This window comes from Protopterus annectens, chromosome 5.part0 (genome assembly GCF_019279795.1).
Source record: "Protopterus annectens isolate FY-2018-M chromosome 5.part0, PAN1.0, whole genome shotgun sequence".
Lineage (NCBI taxonomy): Eukaryota > Metazoa > Chordata > Ceratodontiformes > Protopteridae > Protopterus > Protopterus annectens.
In genome coordinates this window covers 1,695,314,227-1,695,331,823 of record NC_056735.1, presented here as the reverse complement: position 1 = coordinate 1,695,331,823, position 17,597 = coordinate 1,695,314,227, and the positions used below count along the sequence as shown (strand labels likewise).

At 35.5% G+C, this 17,597-nt stretch overlaps 1 protein-coding gene across 1 annotated transcript in view; it reads left to right on the top strand.

Moving 5' to 3' along the window:
- The window catches only part of SPAG17 (sperm associated antigen 17), a 3,638,922-nt gene that overhangs the window by 2,659,930 nt on the left and 961,395 nt on the right, over positions 1-17,597 (top strand). The window contains exon 33 of the mRNA XM_044071485.1: positions 10,131-10,273. Within this exon, the coding sequence (XP_043927420.1) occupies positions 10,131-10,273 (143 nt within the window). The remainder of the gene's footprint in view (positions 1-10,130; positions 10,274-17,597) is intronic.

Below are 17,597 nucleotides of genomic sequence, written 5' to 3'. Positions count from 1 at the left end.
AGAAATACAAGGTACTGGTCATGTCCTCCTCTTCCTCTCTGCAACTGTAGTACTTAACTCTGCCGGGCTTGCACCTTCCTCCACAAAACATGCCATCTCATCCTTCCATTGTATTACTTTTGGAGTAGGGTAGTGATCCCTTCCTTATATCCACTTTGGTCTCGTACATGTTTTTGATTCTTTCTAACTTTTATTATTTTAACCTGCAAATCATCTCTTTAAAACATGTTCATATAAAAGGCTTTATGTGTTTCAAATAAAAAATCCTGCACTACAGACCTGTTGATGGCCACAATTTACTTGCAGAGCATGGAGTGCACTGATTATACTTTGATATTTGGAAAAAGACAAACCAGTTAAACACCTGAATGGCGCATGACCCAATCTTAACAAATGTCAAGCACCCCCTGCTTATGTTGTTAAGATCGGGTCCTATGCTAGGCAGTAAAATCTGTCTGTACTGACTAGCAAATGACAGTGGCAGAACAAAACATTTGTTTTATGAGTAACAGACCACAAACATGAAGCAATAATCTGGATACTCTACAAAAATTTACACATTTGAGAGGTATGAAAGGTGAGTGTAAATGTAATGGACTAAGTGAGCATTGTCAGAGGTGCAATGTAACAAAGTGTTTTACATCTTTGAAAGCTAGGAAAACACTTGGTGATTTTTCCCTTTTAACTAGTAGTACATGGAGCAGATAAATCTCCATGCACTACATAGGATCATATGGTCATAGGAGATTACTAGACTATCAACCCAGAGGTAATTTTAAGCCTAGCCATTTCAACCCAATGTAATACTGTAGCAGTACTAGTCAATACCCAGTATTGAAGTTAGTGATGGCTCCCCATGTCCAGGAGGGTTGTGGGTGCTATCCCTGGTAAGAATTTACAGTGTCCCATCCCCTCATCCAGGTTCCTCTTGAACAGTGTCATAGATGTACTCCATTTCACGTGAATTTATAGCCTGTTCCTAAGACGTGACAGTCACTGGGAGATAAAACTGTCCCTCCGGCATGTCCTATTTAAGTTGCAGACCATATTTAAGTCATTGGAACAGTTAGCCCTAGACCCATTTGATTTACAGATATGCATTGAGTTAATTAGGTTTGGGTCTTGAGTTGCTCTGTATGCCAGGCATAAGTCTCCCCTAAGAAGTCTATACGATATGGAGTATAGTGACCGGGAGTATAGTCGGTCCGTGTAAGGCACATGCTGGAGGCCCTTGATCTTCTTTGTTACAAACCTGTCAGGTCTCTCTAATTGCTGTAGGTGCTTAGTACAGTACATGCCAAATGGGGTGCTATACTCAATTATGGGACAAATAAGTGCTGAGTATAGGGGGGTTACGTTCATGGTCAACCTGTGATCCAGGTCCCTTACCACTTCATGGGTACTTAGGGTATTGTTATTGATTTGATAGTGTGAAGGGACATTGTGCTGAAGGGAATGATGATGCATTTCTTTCCATTCAGTTTGAGATCATGACTAATACACCAGTAGCTGGTCTGTGTCAAACCACCCTGTAACATACTGACACCATTTGGGGATTCAATGACTGCACCTAGTTTGCAGTGGTCTTCAAACTTGGTCAGCCACAACCCTTTAGTTTTGATCTGAACTTCTGAGAAGTATATATCAAACAGTAGGGAACCCATCACTGATCTCTGTGGCACCCTGCTGGTAACAGTTCTACTGATTGATGTGGAGTCACCCATTTTGATAGTGTGTTCAGTTTGTGAGCCAGTTGGCAAACCATCCTACAGCAAAGGGCATTACATTCAGTTTGCTAAGTTTATCAGTAATGCCTGAATGTGGGATTGTTTCGAAAGCCTTTGCCAAGTTGAGCTATGCTGTGTGCACAGATTTGCCCTCATCAATGGCCTTGGTCACACTTTCAAAGAAATCCACCAGATTTAACAGGCAGGAGCTGCCCTTCACGAAGTTGAATTTGGTAGGATCCAGGGTTTGGAGGTCATCTATGTCTTTATTTATGAGGTCCATAATGATTAGTTCCATGACCTTACAGATGAGGCTGGTCATACTTATGGGTCTGTAATTCCCCGGGAATCTTGCTAGGCCACCTTTGTGGAGGGAATAATTGTAGCTGTTTTCCATTCCTCAGGAACAAAGCCTGTGGTTAGACCATGATTAAAAAGGGTACTTAGTGGCAATGCTAGTTCATGTTTTAACCTGTTTAGAAAATAGCCTGGCATGTCATCTGGTCCCATATAGGCCATGTTCTTGGCCATGGACAGGGCTTTGAGGACCTGCTCATCAGATATGTAAGGTGGGGGGAAGTTTGAGGGAGGTTTGTTGTAAGTTAGGAGTGGATAAGGGAGTGAAATTTTCACCAAACCTATCCGCTAGCAGGTTCATTACCTTTGTGAGGTCACTGTGTAGGATACTGTAGGCCACCAGTTTTGCACATGCTTGGGTCCTCCCTTTAGGCTATGTACATAGCTGTAAAAGGCTTTATGGTTATCCTTGGCAGTATTTTTCTAGGTTTCTTTCAAAGGAGCTCTTGGAGGATTTGACAAGTTGTCTTATTTGCCTGTTAAGGCTGAGGAGGGTGTTTTTCCAATGTTGGGTCCTTGTCTTTGTTTTCTTGGACAGGAACTTTTTGCGTTATTGTAGAGTTTGTTGATGCTGGAAGTCCACCATGGTAGCTTGATTTTACTTGAGGCTCTGGCTTTGATTCTATCTGGTACAGCCGAGTCTATACACTTTTGCAAGTGATTGTACAGGGCTTTAGTTTAAGCTTTAGTGTAGTTTCCAGTTTCAGCTTGGGGTGGGACTTGGAATGCATTTATACATTCGCCTAGGATGGTATACTTTTGCCTTGGTGACATTTTTTATTCTGATGTCACACTTTCTGAGTTGTGGTGTTAGTGTCAATTTGAAGGTGACTGATTCATGGTCAGTTTTAACTAATGAGGGTCCAACAGTTGCTCCAGGGCATTTGAATTTGCAAAGTCAAGGCACTTTTGTGTTAGTGAGTTTGGGCTAGAGTAGCTTTCCCACTTGATGGTGAAATAACTGAAATTCCCCATAACCAGTGTGTTCCGTAAAATTTGGATTGTCCTCAGTTTGTTTAAGTAGGCTTCATGGGTGTTCTGACTCATGGAGGGGGTCTACAACTGGATAGGACTTGAATGAGGGTCTTACCCACCATAACTTGGACCTGGATTAACTCCATGGAGTTGTCCAGTCTAACTAGATGTGAGGTGAGTTTATTTCTAATATAGATTAAAACACCAACTCCTTTGGTTTCCACATGTTCATTTTGTGGTCTAAAGGCGTGGAGGGCATTGTAGCCTTGCAGGGCCAGGGTGCTCTCTGAGGCCTTAAACCAAGTTTCTGTGACTGCACAGACATCTACATCTTCTAGTGAAAGAAATGCATCCAGGGAGTGCAGTTTTTGGTTTAAGCTTCCTAGCATTTAGCAGTATGACATGTTCTGATTGATTAATTTCATGTCGGTAATGTTGTTTTCGAGACCTTACCTAAAAAGGCACTATGGGGAGGCAACAGCCTTTGCCAGCAGCTGAAAGCCTACGGGTACCAGGTGCAAACTGTTTCTGGCATAGCAGTGAGGTTTGCCGACCATGGCTTCCCAGCCAGATGGGAAATGGATCCCCTTGGAATGACACCAAAAACTAAGCCAATTATTGAAATCAATCATTTTTTGTTTATTCTGTGTACAAAGAATTATGATCGTTTCACCAGACATAGCCTCTTATTATGAGTTCTCAACATGGATGCCAAAATTCATCTCTCGAGGTGAATTTCTTAGCATCCGGACCATGTCTTGAGCATATAATAAGCAGGTTATGATCGGCAAACCAATCATAATCCTCTATATTACAGTAACAAAGTTGTCTTTCAATATCTTTAATAAGCAATGCCATAAGATCAAACCCAAATTGATCAGGCCTTCATGTAAAATAGAATATTTAATTAAGCTATTATGGTACTTCCATACCTGAAGCCCCTTAGAGACTTGTCTGGCCTTAAGCCACGCTCATAAACAGTTATTCAACTGTAATTTCTCAACAGTACAATTCTTTTTTTAAATTTATCCACAAATGGTCAGCCAAAGAAATAAATTACCTAGATATCACTCTATACAAAAGTGGTGGAACAAGGAAGGGGGTTCAGGAAAGATATATTTTTGAATGATTTCCTGCAGTACCAGAGTTCCCATTCTATGAACCAAAAAGAGAGTATTGTGAAGGACCAAATGGTTCATTTATTTAGACTAGTGTCAGGCAAGCAAATTTTCCAGGGGTGGTTATCCATTATTTATTTTCTATAATTAAAATGATTTGGGAAATGATATTCTTTTATATGTTTTGTGAAGGCAGCATGCATGTGAGTCACCCAGGACTGGTAAGTGTGGGTGTATTAAGGTGTACAGGTTTTCTAAGTGCAGTATGAATGCTATTCAGAGTGTGAAGGACACAGTTAATAAGTTAGTTTGTGTGTGACCTTTGCAGTTTTACGCCTGTAAACATGCAATTATTAGACCACGGGATATGTTTAGAATGGCAAATGGACACACTGATGTCCTATAACTTTCTAGGCAGATTATTTATTCATTTATTTATTTTACATTTGTTTACCAGGAAAGTCCGACTGGACAAAGGTCCTTTTTCAGCAGAGCCCCGGGTAGAAAAGCTCCAGATACAGGTAATAACATTTACATAATTTTAACATTTGTTAGATATGTTCACATCACTCACTTTGAAAATACATCAGAGATACATAAAGTATACATGCACATAAGAGAAATGATCATTTTACATAACACATTTAGATATATAGAGAGATTACACGCAGGACACTGTCATGATAGATACAGCTAGGAATATTCCAGAGAGGTATTCAGTTTTGGATTTAAAACAATTTAAATGACCATTAATACATTATTTGTATAGTTGGAAGGTTGGTTGGATCTTGAGAAAGGAATGAATTACAAGTTGCCAAACTAGGTGAGGTGTTGGCTTGTTGGAAGTAGGACAGAGAAGGGAGAGGAAACAGAAAAGTGGTAGTCGTGTAGAGAGAGAGAGTGTGGTGAAAGTAGGATAGATTAGGGAGAACATATAGTAGTGTGATTCTGAGTAGTGAGAGTGAGAGTAATAGAGAATGTAGTAGAGAAAAAGGAGAAGGATATTAAGGATGATATAGTAATAGAGGCAAGCTAGTTGAAGGAGTTGTAGTTCAGGAGCTAATAGGAGAAGATAAGGAAAATAGGATGAGGGGTTAGTACCAGTAGTTAGGAGCCAGAAGAAAGGGTATATTAGTGGTGTAGTAGGGAGTAGCGAGTAAGGGTATTGGTAAAAGAGCAGTAGGCAGTGCAGAAGAATTAATCAGGGTTGTCACAGCTACAAGGCCATGATTGTTGTAGGTGAGATTTTAATGACTTCTTGAAGGAGGTAATGGAAGTGCCGAATGTGATGTTAGAGGGGAGGTTGTTCCAATGTTTGGCAATAGTGTAGCTATAGAGGGATATACCTGCAGAGCTATTGAGATTGGTTATATCTAGTAGGTTGTTATGACTGGATCTTAGGACCCTTGTTTTGGTGCTTTGGTGAATAATGTTTTGTAGAGCAGGGATTTTTTCAGGGTAGTGAAGTAGTTTGTGGGCCAATATAAGTTGATTATAGAGAATGAGATGTGGAAGTTGAAGGCAATTAAGTGTTTTGAGAGGAGTGTAGTGGTGTGAACTGTTGGGAGTATTGGTTGCAAATTATGCAATGTTTTTATAACATACTTGCAGCTTGGTAAGGTCGGATTTTTGAAAATTGGTGAAGCATACAAAAGAGTGGAGATGAGATGGGTCTGTGCAATAGTGGCTCTGGTGGAGTTAGGAATTGTTTGTTTCTGTATAGCATGGCAAGTTTTTTATGTACTTTCTTAATGACATTAGATATATGTATGTCAAATTTCATATTGCAGTCAATTTCAACTCCTAGGAGTTTGGTGTGATTAACTGGAGATATGACTATGTTATTGCTGGAGGTGATGCTAAATGTGATGTTATGAGAAGAATGCTGTGTGGGTGGAAAAATAAGAAGGTTAGTTTTGTTGGGGTTTAATATAAGTTGTGAATTGGACAGCCATGTTTCTACAGCGAGAAAGGAGGATTATGTTAGTTGTAGCAGTGTTTGGGTGGAGTGGGAAGCACAGATTAGGGTTGAGTCATCTGCATATTGGATGACAGAAGCATGGAGTGTGGCAGTATGAAGGTTGTTAGTAAAAACAGAGAATAGCAGTGGTCCTAGAATGAAGCCTTGTGGGACTCCTAGAGAAATTAATACTCCTATATGACTACTACAAGCACAATTACTAAACTGTCAGAATAGATACCCGTGACTACTTTAAGATAGCACATCACAGCACAGCAGCCTTTGCGTATCATATACCCATGTAGTTAGATAAGTAATTTTATGTAGCTGTTTATAGATATTGTACTAGGATATTTCTATGATATCCTCTGTCACATGTTTCATATAGATGGTATGTAAAGTTATTTTTTTCTCACTCCCTTCCCTCCCTTTGTCACTATCCTTTCTTTTAAGATAAATGTAATGTTATTTCTCCCCTTTAATTTTACAGTTTTGTATAGCAGCTGCCATGGCAGTGTCAATAGCTAAGCCTAAATCTATAATCCTCTGACAGGCCCAGGCATCCCCTGCATCTCCCCAAACCAGATCTTGGGCTGCTTCTCCAGTGGTTGTAGTTGGGAACACCCAGAAGGACACCTCTTCTGTGCCTGGTGGTGCTTCACTGGCTGGAAGCACCATATATATGTTTACACATATATCTTTATAAACATACTTTTTATTTCTATACTGTTGAAACAGATTTTTTTTACATGAGTGATGTGTATATGTTTAAGATTTAGACTGAGTGATTGATTGGTGATCAAGTGACTAACTTTTTAAATATTTAAACTGCATTTGAAAATGGTGATATAGATTCTGGTGAAGTCATTTGCTAAAAGACGAAAGCACTAAATCTGCAGTATTATTAGAAATGTGTATAAATCTTAGTCTATATATGTAAAATTGATGTATTAAGAACTCTGTATGTATTACACTGTATCTACGTGTTACTTCTCTGCTGTAATGTTGTGATATTTTGTACTATTGCCCTGCTGTAAATGTGGAGCTTTTCTCCCTGGGCTGTCTCTGAAAAAGGAACTGTATCCAGTCCGACTTTCCTGGCAAAGAAAATAAAATAAATAAATAAATAAATATTAAAGAGTTTTTTCAGAGACTGTGGTGCCTAGTTCATTATTTTGTTCTTATCATATAAAAGGAGATTCATGGTTTATTGTGGTTGGTTACTAATGCAACTTGCAACCAAACCAATAATAATCATTTTATTTATTGTATTATTCTAATATTGCTTTTGTATTAGATATCTTTAAAAGCAGTTTTCTATGAAATGTAACATTGTGTAGTCAATAAATATATACATATATTTTTTGCAGACTGACTCACTCTAAGGAGTCTCTAGGACTTTGTGTTTTATTTCTGTCTGGAAAGAAGACATTTATTTTATTTAGCCTGTGAGATGGTGCTTTTATGGTAGAACCTCTAGAATTTATAGTATGTAAAGCACATACAAGTCTCTATAGCTATAGTTTAAATATAAAACTTGTATTTGCAAATGTTTAACAATATTGGTAACATTATTAAGTACCTTGATGACACATTATGCATACACCGAACATTATAGTGGGTGTCCTTTTATACTTTAAAATATATCTACATAATAAATGCAAACCTTTCATTTTCATGCACTTTGAGCACATACACCAACACACAGATCCTGACTGAAAGATGTATAGGTTGCTTACTGTAATATCAATATCATTATTATTATAGTGCATAAAATACGCATAAGAATTTTAAATACAGTTTAAATCTAAGTTGTATCAACAGACCACCTATTGAAAAATTACTTAAACATCTTGTTTATTCATTATGCAAAACATGCACTGAAAAGCAATAAGAGGTGTTATATTCAACACCCTTATTGCTTTATCATTCTAAATATTTCTGTGTAAGGACTGTATATCCTCAATCATAATAATAATGATCTATTACAAAAAACAGTTATAAAGTTTTACTGTTAAAAATTCAGATAATGCCTTCACATTTATAGGTGTAGTTCATTGATCCCTGTTATGTATTCCTATAATCAAAACAATTCTAAGTGAAAGGAAAAGGAGCATACTTACATTAGAGATGTACTTACATCAGTGGCAGTGAATGAAGTCCATATTGTCACCATTACAGGCTTTACCGATTTACATCACTAGAGAAAGTAAATCTTTTATGATTATGTTTAAACATGACCGCACACCAACCCTTTTCATAACACTTAACAAGCAACTAACATAATTTTACAAACTTGCAACTAGGAGATTTATAAGTTCAGTCTCCATTTCTGTATTTGGGTTTCAGCATACAGGTACAGAGGCATGACAGCTTAAATTAATCTGAATGATAAGTAAATCCTCCCAGGCCATTGCATACCAGGCAAGGAACACATAATCACTCTCTCACTTTCTCATCTGATCAGCTTGTTCATGTTATTGTGCCTCATGTTCTTCTGAACTGAAATATTCAACAGGTCTACTATGTAAAAAATCTGGCAATTGTGGTAGCAACTTTTCCAGCTTTGTCATTATTGACTTTGCACTCATGACTGGTTGTATCCCTGTTAAAATAGGCTTTCAGAAATGCACAAAATATTTCATTTTCTGGCACCTGCACTCCCTGATCACCTTGGAAAATTGTTCTTTCTGTTGCAGTATACTCTTAGAAAAGGCATAGTCTGTGAAAATAAGTTGTCCCTCCATTATGCACCTTTTACTCAGTTGTAACTTCAGTGGCATCTATTTTTCTTTTCATATCTTTAAATGGACAGCAGCAAAACTGTCCTAGATTTACCATACCTTCTATCAGAATAAGACAAAAGCAATCAATATGCTTTCTCTATTCTTATTAGTCCTTTAGTAAATCTGGTCCAGAGCACCATCTTAGTTTGACCAAATCCCAATCTGTACCTTTTTCATTTTCTAAAACACTATTCAACCTCAAGTTTCTTCTCTTGGCTTTATCTTCTAGTAAAACCATTAGCTACAGCACAATATACAGCTTTAGCCCATATGCTTCATCTGTGGAATCTCGAATGTCATTTTTTGCAATCGTATCATATTCCTTATGCAGGAATTCCCATATGTCTAGCATAACTAACAGTCCTGATAAACACCTCATGCTATGCATAACACATTCCTCTGTAGATCCAATAGTTTTCATAGTTATCTATTCATCGTGACTTAAAAATCAGGTTGCAGCCATGAGATCAACCTTACTTTCCACTTCTTCTTCCAAAATTACTTCCTCACATTTAGCCAAGTTTATTACCATCATGGTACATTTAGTACACTAACACCATCAAACTCACCTGAAAAAGTAGCTGTAATTTAAACAATAGCACTAAATTACGTATTAGCAAATGGAGCAACAAGAGGAGATGTCCAACCAGATGAAATACTGTGAGAGAGAAACAAGAGGAGATGTCCAACCAGATAAAACTATGTGAGATCATTCCATGGTTTTCCCAGTTTTGGGCTTTTATTGTGCATTTTTACCTAGCTTTGAAAATGATGCAGTATTATTGATGTCATTTACTTATGATCTACAATCATGACACCTTTAGAGGTTCTTGAATCTCCAGAATTGTGAAATAAGCATTGACCCCTGTTAAAAAGACTGGTTAAGGAATTAGATACCTTACAAGATGGTTCATTTGCTAATTACCTTAGAAATATACCTCAGTAAAAACAAAAATACTTCTCAGAAAGAGTTTGAGGTGTCTGCTATTATTACTTCTACAGATAAAACTGCTACTAATACAAAGACTGAAAGGTGTGTCATTGTTGATATTGTTAAAAATGATTTAATTCCTTGCACTGCCACTGAATCATCACCCAGTATCCATAGTGTAGGTGTGCGTCACATAAATGCATTAAAACTACTACATTAGCTTTAGTGATGGAGAGTAATACATTTTGATCACACTAAAATATTTTTTGTACTTAGGTAATGGTTGATGGAAGTACATCTGTGGTCATTGTAGGTAGTCCTGAAGAAGAAGAAGAAGAAGCAGAAGAAGAACAGAAAGAGGAAACCTACAACTCGCATCTCAGACAGATTTTACCTCATACTATGCTGCAGTCCCCAAGGTTGGCTATGTTTCTTAATGTTACTTTTTATTGCAAAGTAGACAGACATTATTTTAGATTACAGAACTTAATAAATATAGTTACATTGACTTGCTATAAATAATATAATACATTCTTTTGAAGTATTCTGTTGCTCTGGAATTTGTGCTCAAGATCATTTTACTTTACAATGCTTTTGCAGGAAAAAATCCCTGCATATGTGATAATGTGCTGAAGTATAAAGATCAACTCTCTAAGCTTATTAAAGCCAGTGTTCACTGTGGCTACTTCACCTTGACAATATCTTTGTTACTGTACATGGACTGTTCCCAAGTATTTATCCTAGTTCTTTCTATCAAAATATGATTGTACTTATGAACTTTGTGTACCAGCATCCATTACTGCTAGTCATTTACAGTGGTATCTATTTCAAATCTCTGAACCTTCTGACTGAATTTTCCAACAATTCCCTATGCTTGGTTTGTTTTACTCACAAGTATACCACCACCCTTTGTCTTTTCATTGTGGAATTCACTGAAGCAACCAGGAGAATAAGATAAAAAGTACTTGAGAATTTATTTTTATTTTCTAACAGTGCTTTTATTAAAAAACAGTTAAAATGCATGATGTGATATTGACAACATATAATAAATTTTCAGTGGCATAATTTTGGTAACTTGGAGTAATACAAAACATATTCAATAATCTAACCATAAAGTTAATATATGTTTAATGCAGCTAGTTCTAATTCATAAAATCAGTATGTTTAATAACAAAAGATTTATTTCACTTGCATTCTACAAAAGTAACTACACATAGTATGAACAATGGGTTTCTCCACAGAGCAGTGCCCCTTATTGACTTCTTGACAGAAAACATCCGGGTCTATATTATATATTCAAAGTTTCAAAACTTCGAATCCCATATGTTTGACAACATATGATCGAAGTTTGAAACTTCAAATATATAATAAAACATAAAAAAAATAAATAAAACTTACCTTAACGCTCCGAGTAGGGGTGCAAGTCCCCCTGCACCCCCCCACATCCCGCTACTTAAATATACCAACTCCGAGATCGTACTTCAGTGTGAAAAAATATATTGAGCTGTCTCTGCTTACTACTTGCTGCTTCTTGCTCTTGCTGTGGGATCTGAAGTCTTCTTAAGACACTCAGTCTTGCTAGCTGGAATCAAAGTCTGTTTATATTTGCGTTCACAGTCTGTTGCATACAGAAACTTGCAGAATATACACTGATACAGCATCTGACTTTAAGAGCAGTAACCAATAACTTTTATAATAAACCAAACTGGACAAACGTTACAGCGTAAAAGTACTGTTCCAACTTTACTTCTCATATAGTACAGATGATGTGAGAGATATAACATTTACCTCAGAACACCAAATGTGTTCCTACCATACCCCTAACAACTAGATTTAATACAGACTTTTTATACATATTTTAGTTAAACTCACACCTCTAGGTTTTGGAAAGATACTGCCTTGATGACGCAAATGCTAACACATCTGTTCTTGTGCAAATGATAAGTAAACTGTCTTCAAGAAAATGCCTTGTAAACTGTCTTCAAGAAAATGCCTTGTGGATTCTGTAAATGCTGATAAGTAAACTGTCTTCAAGGAAACGCCTTGTGGATTAGAAAAAGCACATTTTTAAACTTTCTTAGAAAAGCATGTCCTGTTGTCCAGTGAAAGCAGATTACATTCTTGTCATGTCTGTAAGAAGTTCAGCTTTCTTGATGTGTGTGTAATACACTCATAAGCAAGTGTCTTATTTTTTTAAGCCACAGTCATTTAGTATGGTTGCTGATCACATATTATTAAACTCTGTTTCTGCATTTAAGCAAGCTTTTTCTTTCAGCATATTTACAGCATAATTAATTTAAATTCATAATATCTAACAATTCCCTCTGTTTTTAAACATACTCAAAACATTTTATACTGATATGTATTTTTTATCACATTATATAGAAAACACAAGAAACAAACTTTTAGTCTTCTTTTGATCAAAATGCAATTTTACATAGTTAATACAATGATATTAAGTATTACTACCAAAACTGAATGTATTTAACAACTTTTTCGTTTGCAGACCATTCTGTGAAATTATTTTATCAGTTATGATCTGTGTCTGCTTTAGTTTAACTTGATTAATTTATTCCTTTGCAATTACAGAATTTAATTTATGACTTAGAACTGTTTCATTAACTCTTTGCAACTTGTTGAATTAACTATAAGAGACAAGAACCATGTGCTACTGCAAGCATTTATGCATTGTGGTCATGTCTTTGAACTACCCACTATTTTACTGGGGTAAAACCAGTGATATTACAACTTGACAAATTACTTTTAAATTTATTACAATGTATTCTGTACAGTATGTATTTACACAGACTGCTTGCTATTCATGCATTTCAATCTAGCAGCTATCCTGAACCCAATTTTTTAAAACATGGTTTTTCACACATATTCATTGCTAGACATTAATTTAATTTGTACTGAATTCTTCTGTATTTGTACATACAAAGACTATAAAATAAATTTAGTCTAATCTTACAAATTTAATAGCATTAATATTAAGCAAAATCTTGGAAAATGTTTATGTCTCTTTAGAAATATCTAGTGGAATTGGCACCAAATGCATATGTCCTGTTATTTTAAACTACATACTCAGCAATTAAAAATATTCATGCTTTTTTATACCAACATTGTCTTGCCAAAAACATATTAAAAAATAGTGACCATTCTTGCTCAATTTATACATATCTTTACTTTCTCTTGTATATCTTTAATCAATTTTAAGCCATCTCTTGTTTTTTTTAATCCATCTCTTGTATAGCTTTACAGTTTAAATACAATTTAATACTAAACAATACAATAATAACCATTATGATAGCTATTAACTTGTAAAATATCTTATCCTGTCAGGTTTAATCCAGTTTCTAATACACTAATACCTGTTTTTCCCTCCCCCTGAAAGAGTATTGTTAAGAAGGAACTTCTGCTCTTAGCTTTATTTCAGACCCTTTTGCAACACATACTGCTCACACAGTGTAAAACTGATAAAGTACCCCTCCCCCTGCAGAACTGCAGTATTGTATATCTGCTTTATAATATATGTCAGCCCAACACTTTGGTTATAAATTTGCTTTATTAGGTTATTAAACTATAGACCTTTGTCTGATATGATCATCTTTTCTGTTGCCTTTGCTGTCTATTTCTACTAGTAGTAGTTATCTGTACCCTCCTGTATACTTTATTTGAACTGTATGTATACTATAACCCATCTGTTGGCTATACTTGATGTAACTAAGTTTTTTTTTTTTTTTTTTTTTATCAGTGACATATATGCACAATTGTGATGTTTTATTATAATTACCAAATAGTGTTGCATGTGAACATTTTAACAATTATGTTTTAAATAATAAGTTTTTAGAAAAACTCAAGCCACTTGTCTGGCAGTCTTGTTTCTTATCTTATCTGTTCAACATTTCCTGTAACTATTCATCCAGTCTAGGAAGGTCTGAGCTCACATTTCAGTTAACCCTTTTTAGCATTTTTCCTTTAATCATATATTTTTTTTACTTTTGATTTCAGTATTTTTTTATTTATTTAACTGTTCTGACATTCATTTTACAAAGACTGTTTGACTAATACCATCTGTGATTTTATTTCTTTTTAAAATTCAGAACTTTAACTGTTTGTTGTGGTGTTACTATACAATTATAAAAAAATGTAAAAAAATAAATAGATATTAGCTTAACAAACACATTTATATATTTACATTATTTATATTTGCTGTTGTCTGCCTGTTATTCTTGTGTGTTGTATAAAAAGAAAATACATGCATGTCAGTCCTGTGACTTTAAATCATTACTCTTATTAACTATTTTTTATTTAATTTTTATATACAATAACTGTTTTGTTTACCTTTTGACTATGCTATGAGAATGTCAGTCATACGCTCTACTTTACTTTAGTACTGATAAATATATTGCTTTAATTGAATGGAAGTTTTAAACATTTGAGAATGATTTGTCAGATCCTATCATCCTACCATGTAAGCTTAACCATTTTCAAAACACAAACATATTATAAAATATATTTCTTTTGCACAGATCAACTGTAGTTTCCTACTCTTTCCCAATGTATGAAGGAAGTCAGTCTCTGTCAGTTCAGCTAATCTATTTTCTTCATCTTGTAACTGTTGTTTAAGAGTCTCCTCATGGTCTGCCTGATATATCTCAGGAACCTGTACTGCTGAATCTGAAACTCCTATGCACTTTTGAAAAAATGTTTGTATAACTTGTCTAAACTTCCTGAACTCATTGTGTCTCTTTTTTAGAAGTTTACTACATTTTTTTTTGTAACAAAATGTACTAGTGGTTCTATCAATAACTGATTTGACTCATGTGGTGACAGGACATAACTGTTTAACATCTGAATATAATGGAAACACTTTAGCCTTAGTTTCTTCACAGTCTATTGTTTTAGCAACATCATGTAATTCTTTTTTATGACATAATACACAAAATGCAGTTTTTGTTGAATCACACAATAAACATTTGTCATATTTCACATGGTTTTCTTTGAGATACCAGTTAAATATTGTAATACATTTGCATAATGCCTTACTATCAACCTGCCCTAATAAGGTTTAACATTTACTAATGTGCTGTGTATGCCAACATTGCAATTTTTTACATTTGCTTGAGTTATGCATGAAAATATCCATACTGTTTAATCTAATATCCAAACTGTTTAATATCCAAACCGTCGAATAGCATCCATACTAAAAAAATGTGACGTAGAAAAAAGTCTTACCGGTGAGCAAAAAAACAGGTGATCAGGCTGTTGTTGCAGATGGCTGGAAATTTTTCAAAGTCACTTGAGAAGCTGGGAAAGCACAACAGGCAGTGAACTATTGGGCTAGTGGATATCCCCCTTTTCTTTAGCGAAATTATGTCACTGCGACTGGAACTTCTGTCTCACTCCGGATGTAGACGTCTAAAAAACTTTACTACTGCAAGCTGCATAAACTGGAATACTTCTGTTCAGAATTGACACATACGTACAAATGTTAGTTACTGCAATTTAACTGAAGTAACCCTCTGCAGGGCTTACCATCACTCCCCCTGTGGTTGAATGCAGAGTGTAGGTTCAGATGCAGGCTAGCTCGCCATTGAAAAATTATATTGAGCTGTCTCTGCTTACTGCTTGCTGCTTCTTGCTCTTGCTGTGGGATTTGAAGTCTTCTTAAGACACTCAGTCTTGCTAGCTGGAATCAAAGTCTGGTTATATTTGCATTCACAGTCTGTTGCATACAGAAACTTGCAGAATATACACTGATACAGCATCTGACTTTAAGAGCAGTAACCAATAACTTTTATAATAAACCAAACTGGACAAACGTTACAGCTTAAAAGTACTGTTCCAACTTTACTTCTCATATAGTACAGATGATGTGAGAGATATAACATTTACCTCAGAACACCAAATGTGTTCCTACCATACCCCTAACAACTAGATTTAATACAGACTTTTTATACATATTTTAGTTAAACTCACACCCTCTAGGTTTTGGAAAGATACTGCCTTGATGACGCAAATGCTAACACATCTGTTCTTGTGCAAATGATGATAAGTAAACTGTCTTCAATAAATGCCTTGTAAACTGTCTTCAAGAAAATGCCTTGTGGATTCTGTAAATGCTGATAAGTAAACTGTCTTCAAGGAAACGCCTTGTGGATTAGAAAAAGCACATTTTTAAACTTTCTTAGAAAAGCATGTCCTGTTGTCCAGTGAAAGCAGATTACATTCTTGTCACGTCTGTAAGAAGTTCAGCTTTCTTGATGTGTGTGTAATACACTCATAAGCAAGTGTCTTATTTTTTTAAGCCACAGTCATTTAGTATGGTTGCTGATCACATATTACTAAACTCTGTTTCTGCATTTAAGCAAGCTTTTTCTTTCAGCATATTTACAACATAATTAATTTAAATTCATAATATCTAACACAGTGCAGAAAAGGGAAATTCTCCCATTCTGCACCGTACGGCGCCGTTACATTTAACCTTCAAACTTTTCAAAGTTCAATCATGTGGTGTCGACCATATGACATTCGAACTTTGAAAAGTTTGTTCATGTAATAGGAACCCAAAACATTCTAATCAGCTGTACTATAAAGTGTACACAGCTGATCACACTGTAAGAATGGGTTTACTGCTCTTCTGGAAAACTTCCCAAATCTATTTTCATGAAATGGAAAGTCTGCACTAACTTGGTTACTTGCATGTTTCCAGTTTTTATGTATGTATAGATGCTACCAGAAGGAGTGACATCTGTAGAATTTACTTTTATTTATTTTATTTTACATTTGTTTATCAGGAAAGTCCAACTGGACACAGGTCCTTTTTCAGTGGAGGCCCGAGGAGAAAAGCTCCAGAGATGACATTAACATTAACAGTATACATATAAAATACAATGTACAAAAATGTATAAACAGTAAGATTTAAGTACATATGTTGTAAATGGACATATCAAGGTTACAAGATGCTAAGTAAGTAGGACTGCAGTTACAAGGTTGCTTTGAGACAGGCAGATTAGTACATAGGTGTAACAGAGATAGGTAAATACATGAATAAGTCATATAATATATTGAGTGCATTAGATGTAAGAAGAGAGGAGGAGTGGAAGTGCTGAGTTAGCATGAGGTCAGAGTTTGAAGAATGTAGAGAATAGAATAGTGCTAACTTGGACATTTGCAGAGCCATGTGTTAGAGAGGTGTTTTTTAAGTGAATTTTTAAAGTCATGTATAGGAGTAGATGAGATGGCAGAGGGTAGTTTGTTCCAATGTTTAGCTATTGCATGAGAGTAGAGGGACTCTTAACTGTAGGAGGCTTAAAAAACAGTGGCTAGCTATTGCTCATGATGTCTGCAGAATTTAATGGATATGCCTGTTGCATCTTGAAAGGTTTTTATAAAAGTGACATTCTGACACCATGCCTCAGATAACTGTTAATCCCTCACAAGTACTAATTGCAGCATAAATAAATAAACAAATAAATAGAATAAAACTACAGCCCTATTTGGTAAGAAATGATCCTTCACTCGAGTACTAGTTTCAAAACTTAAAACTTGATCTTGATTTTATATTTCATTTTTAACTGAGCAAGTTGATTCTATAAATAATATTCAAGCAAATACCATTCATGAGAATAAAAATCACTAAAGATAAACCACTTTCAGTGATCATTGAGGTTGCACTCTTCCCCACTGTTGTCCAACCAAGGAGTTAGAATATTTAAGCTGTAGGGTATGATGGTCTTC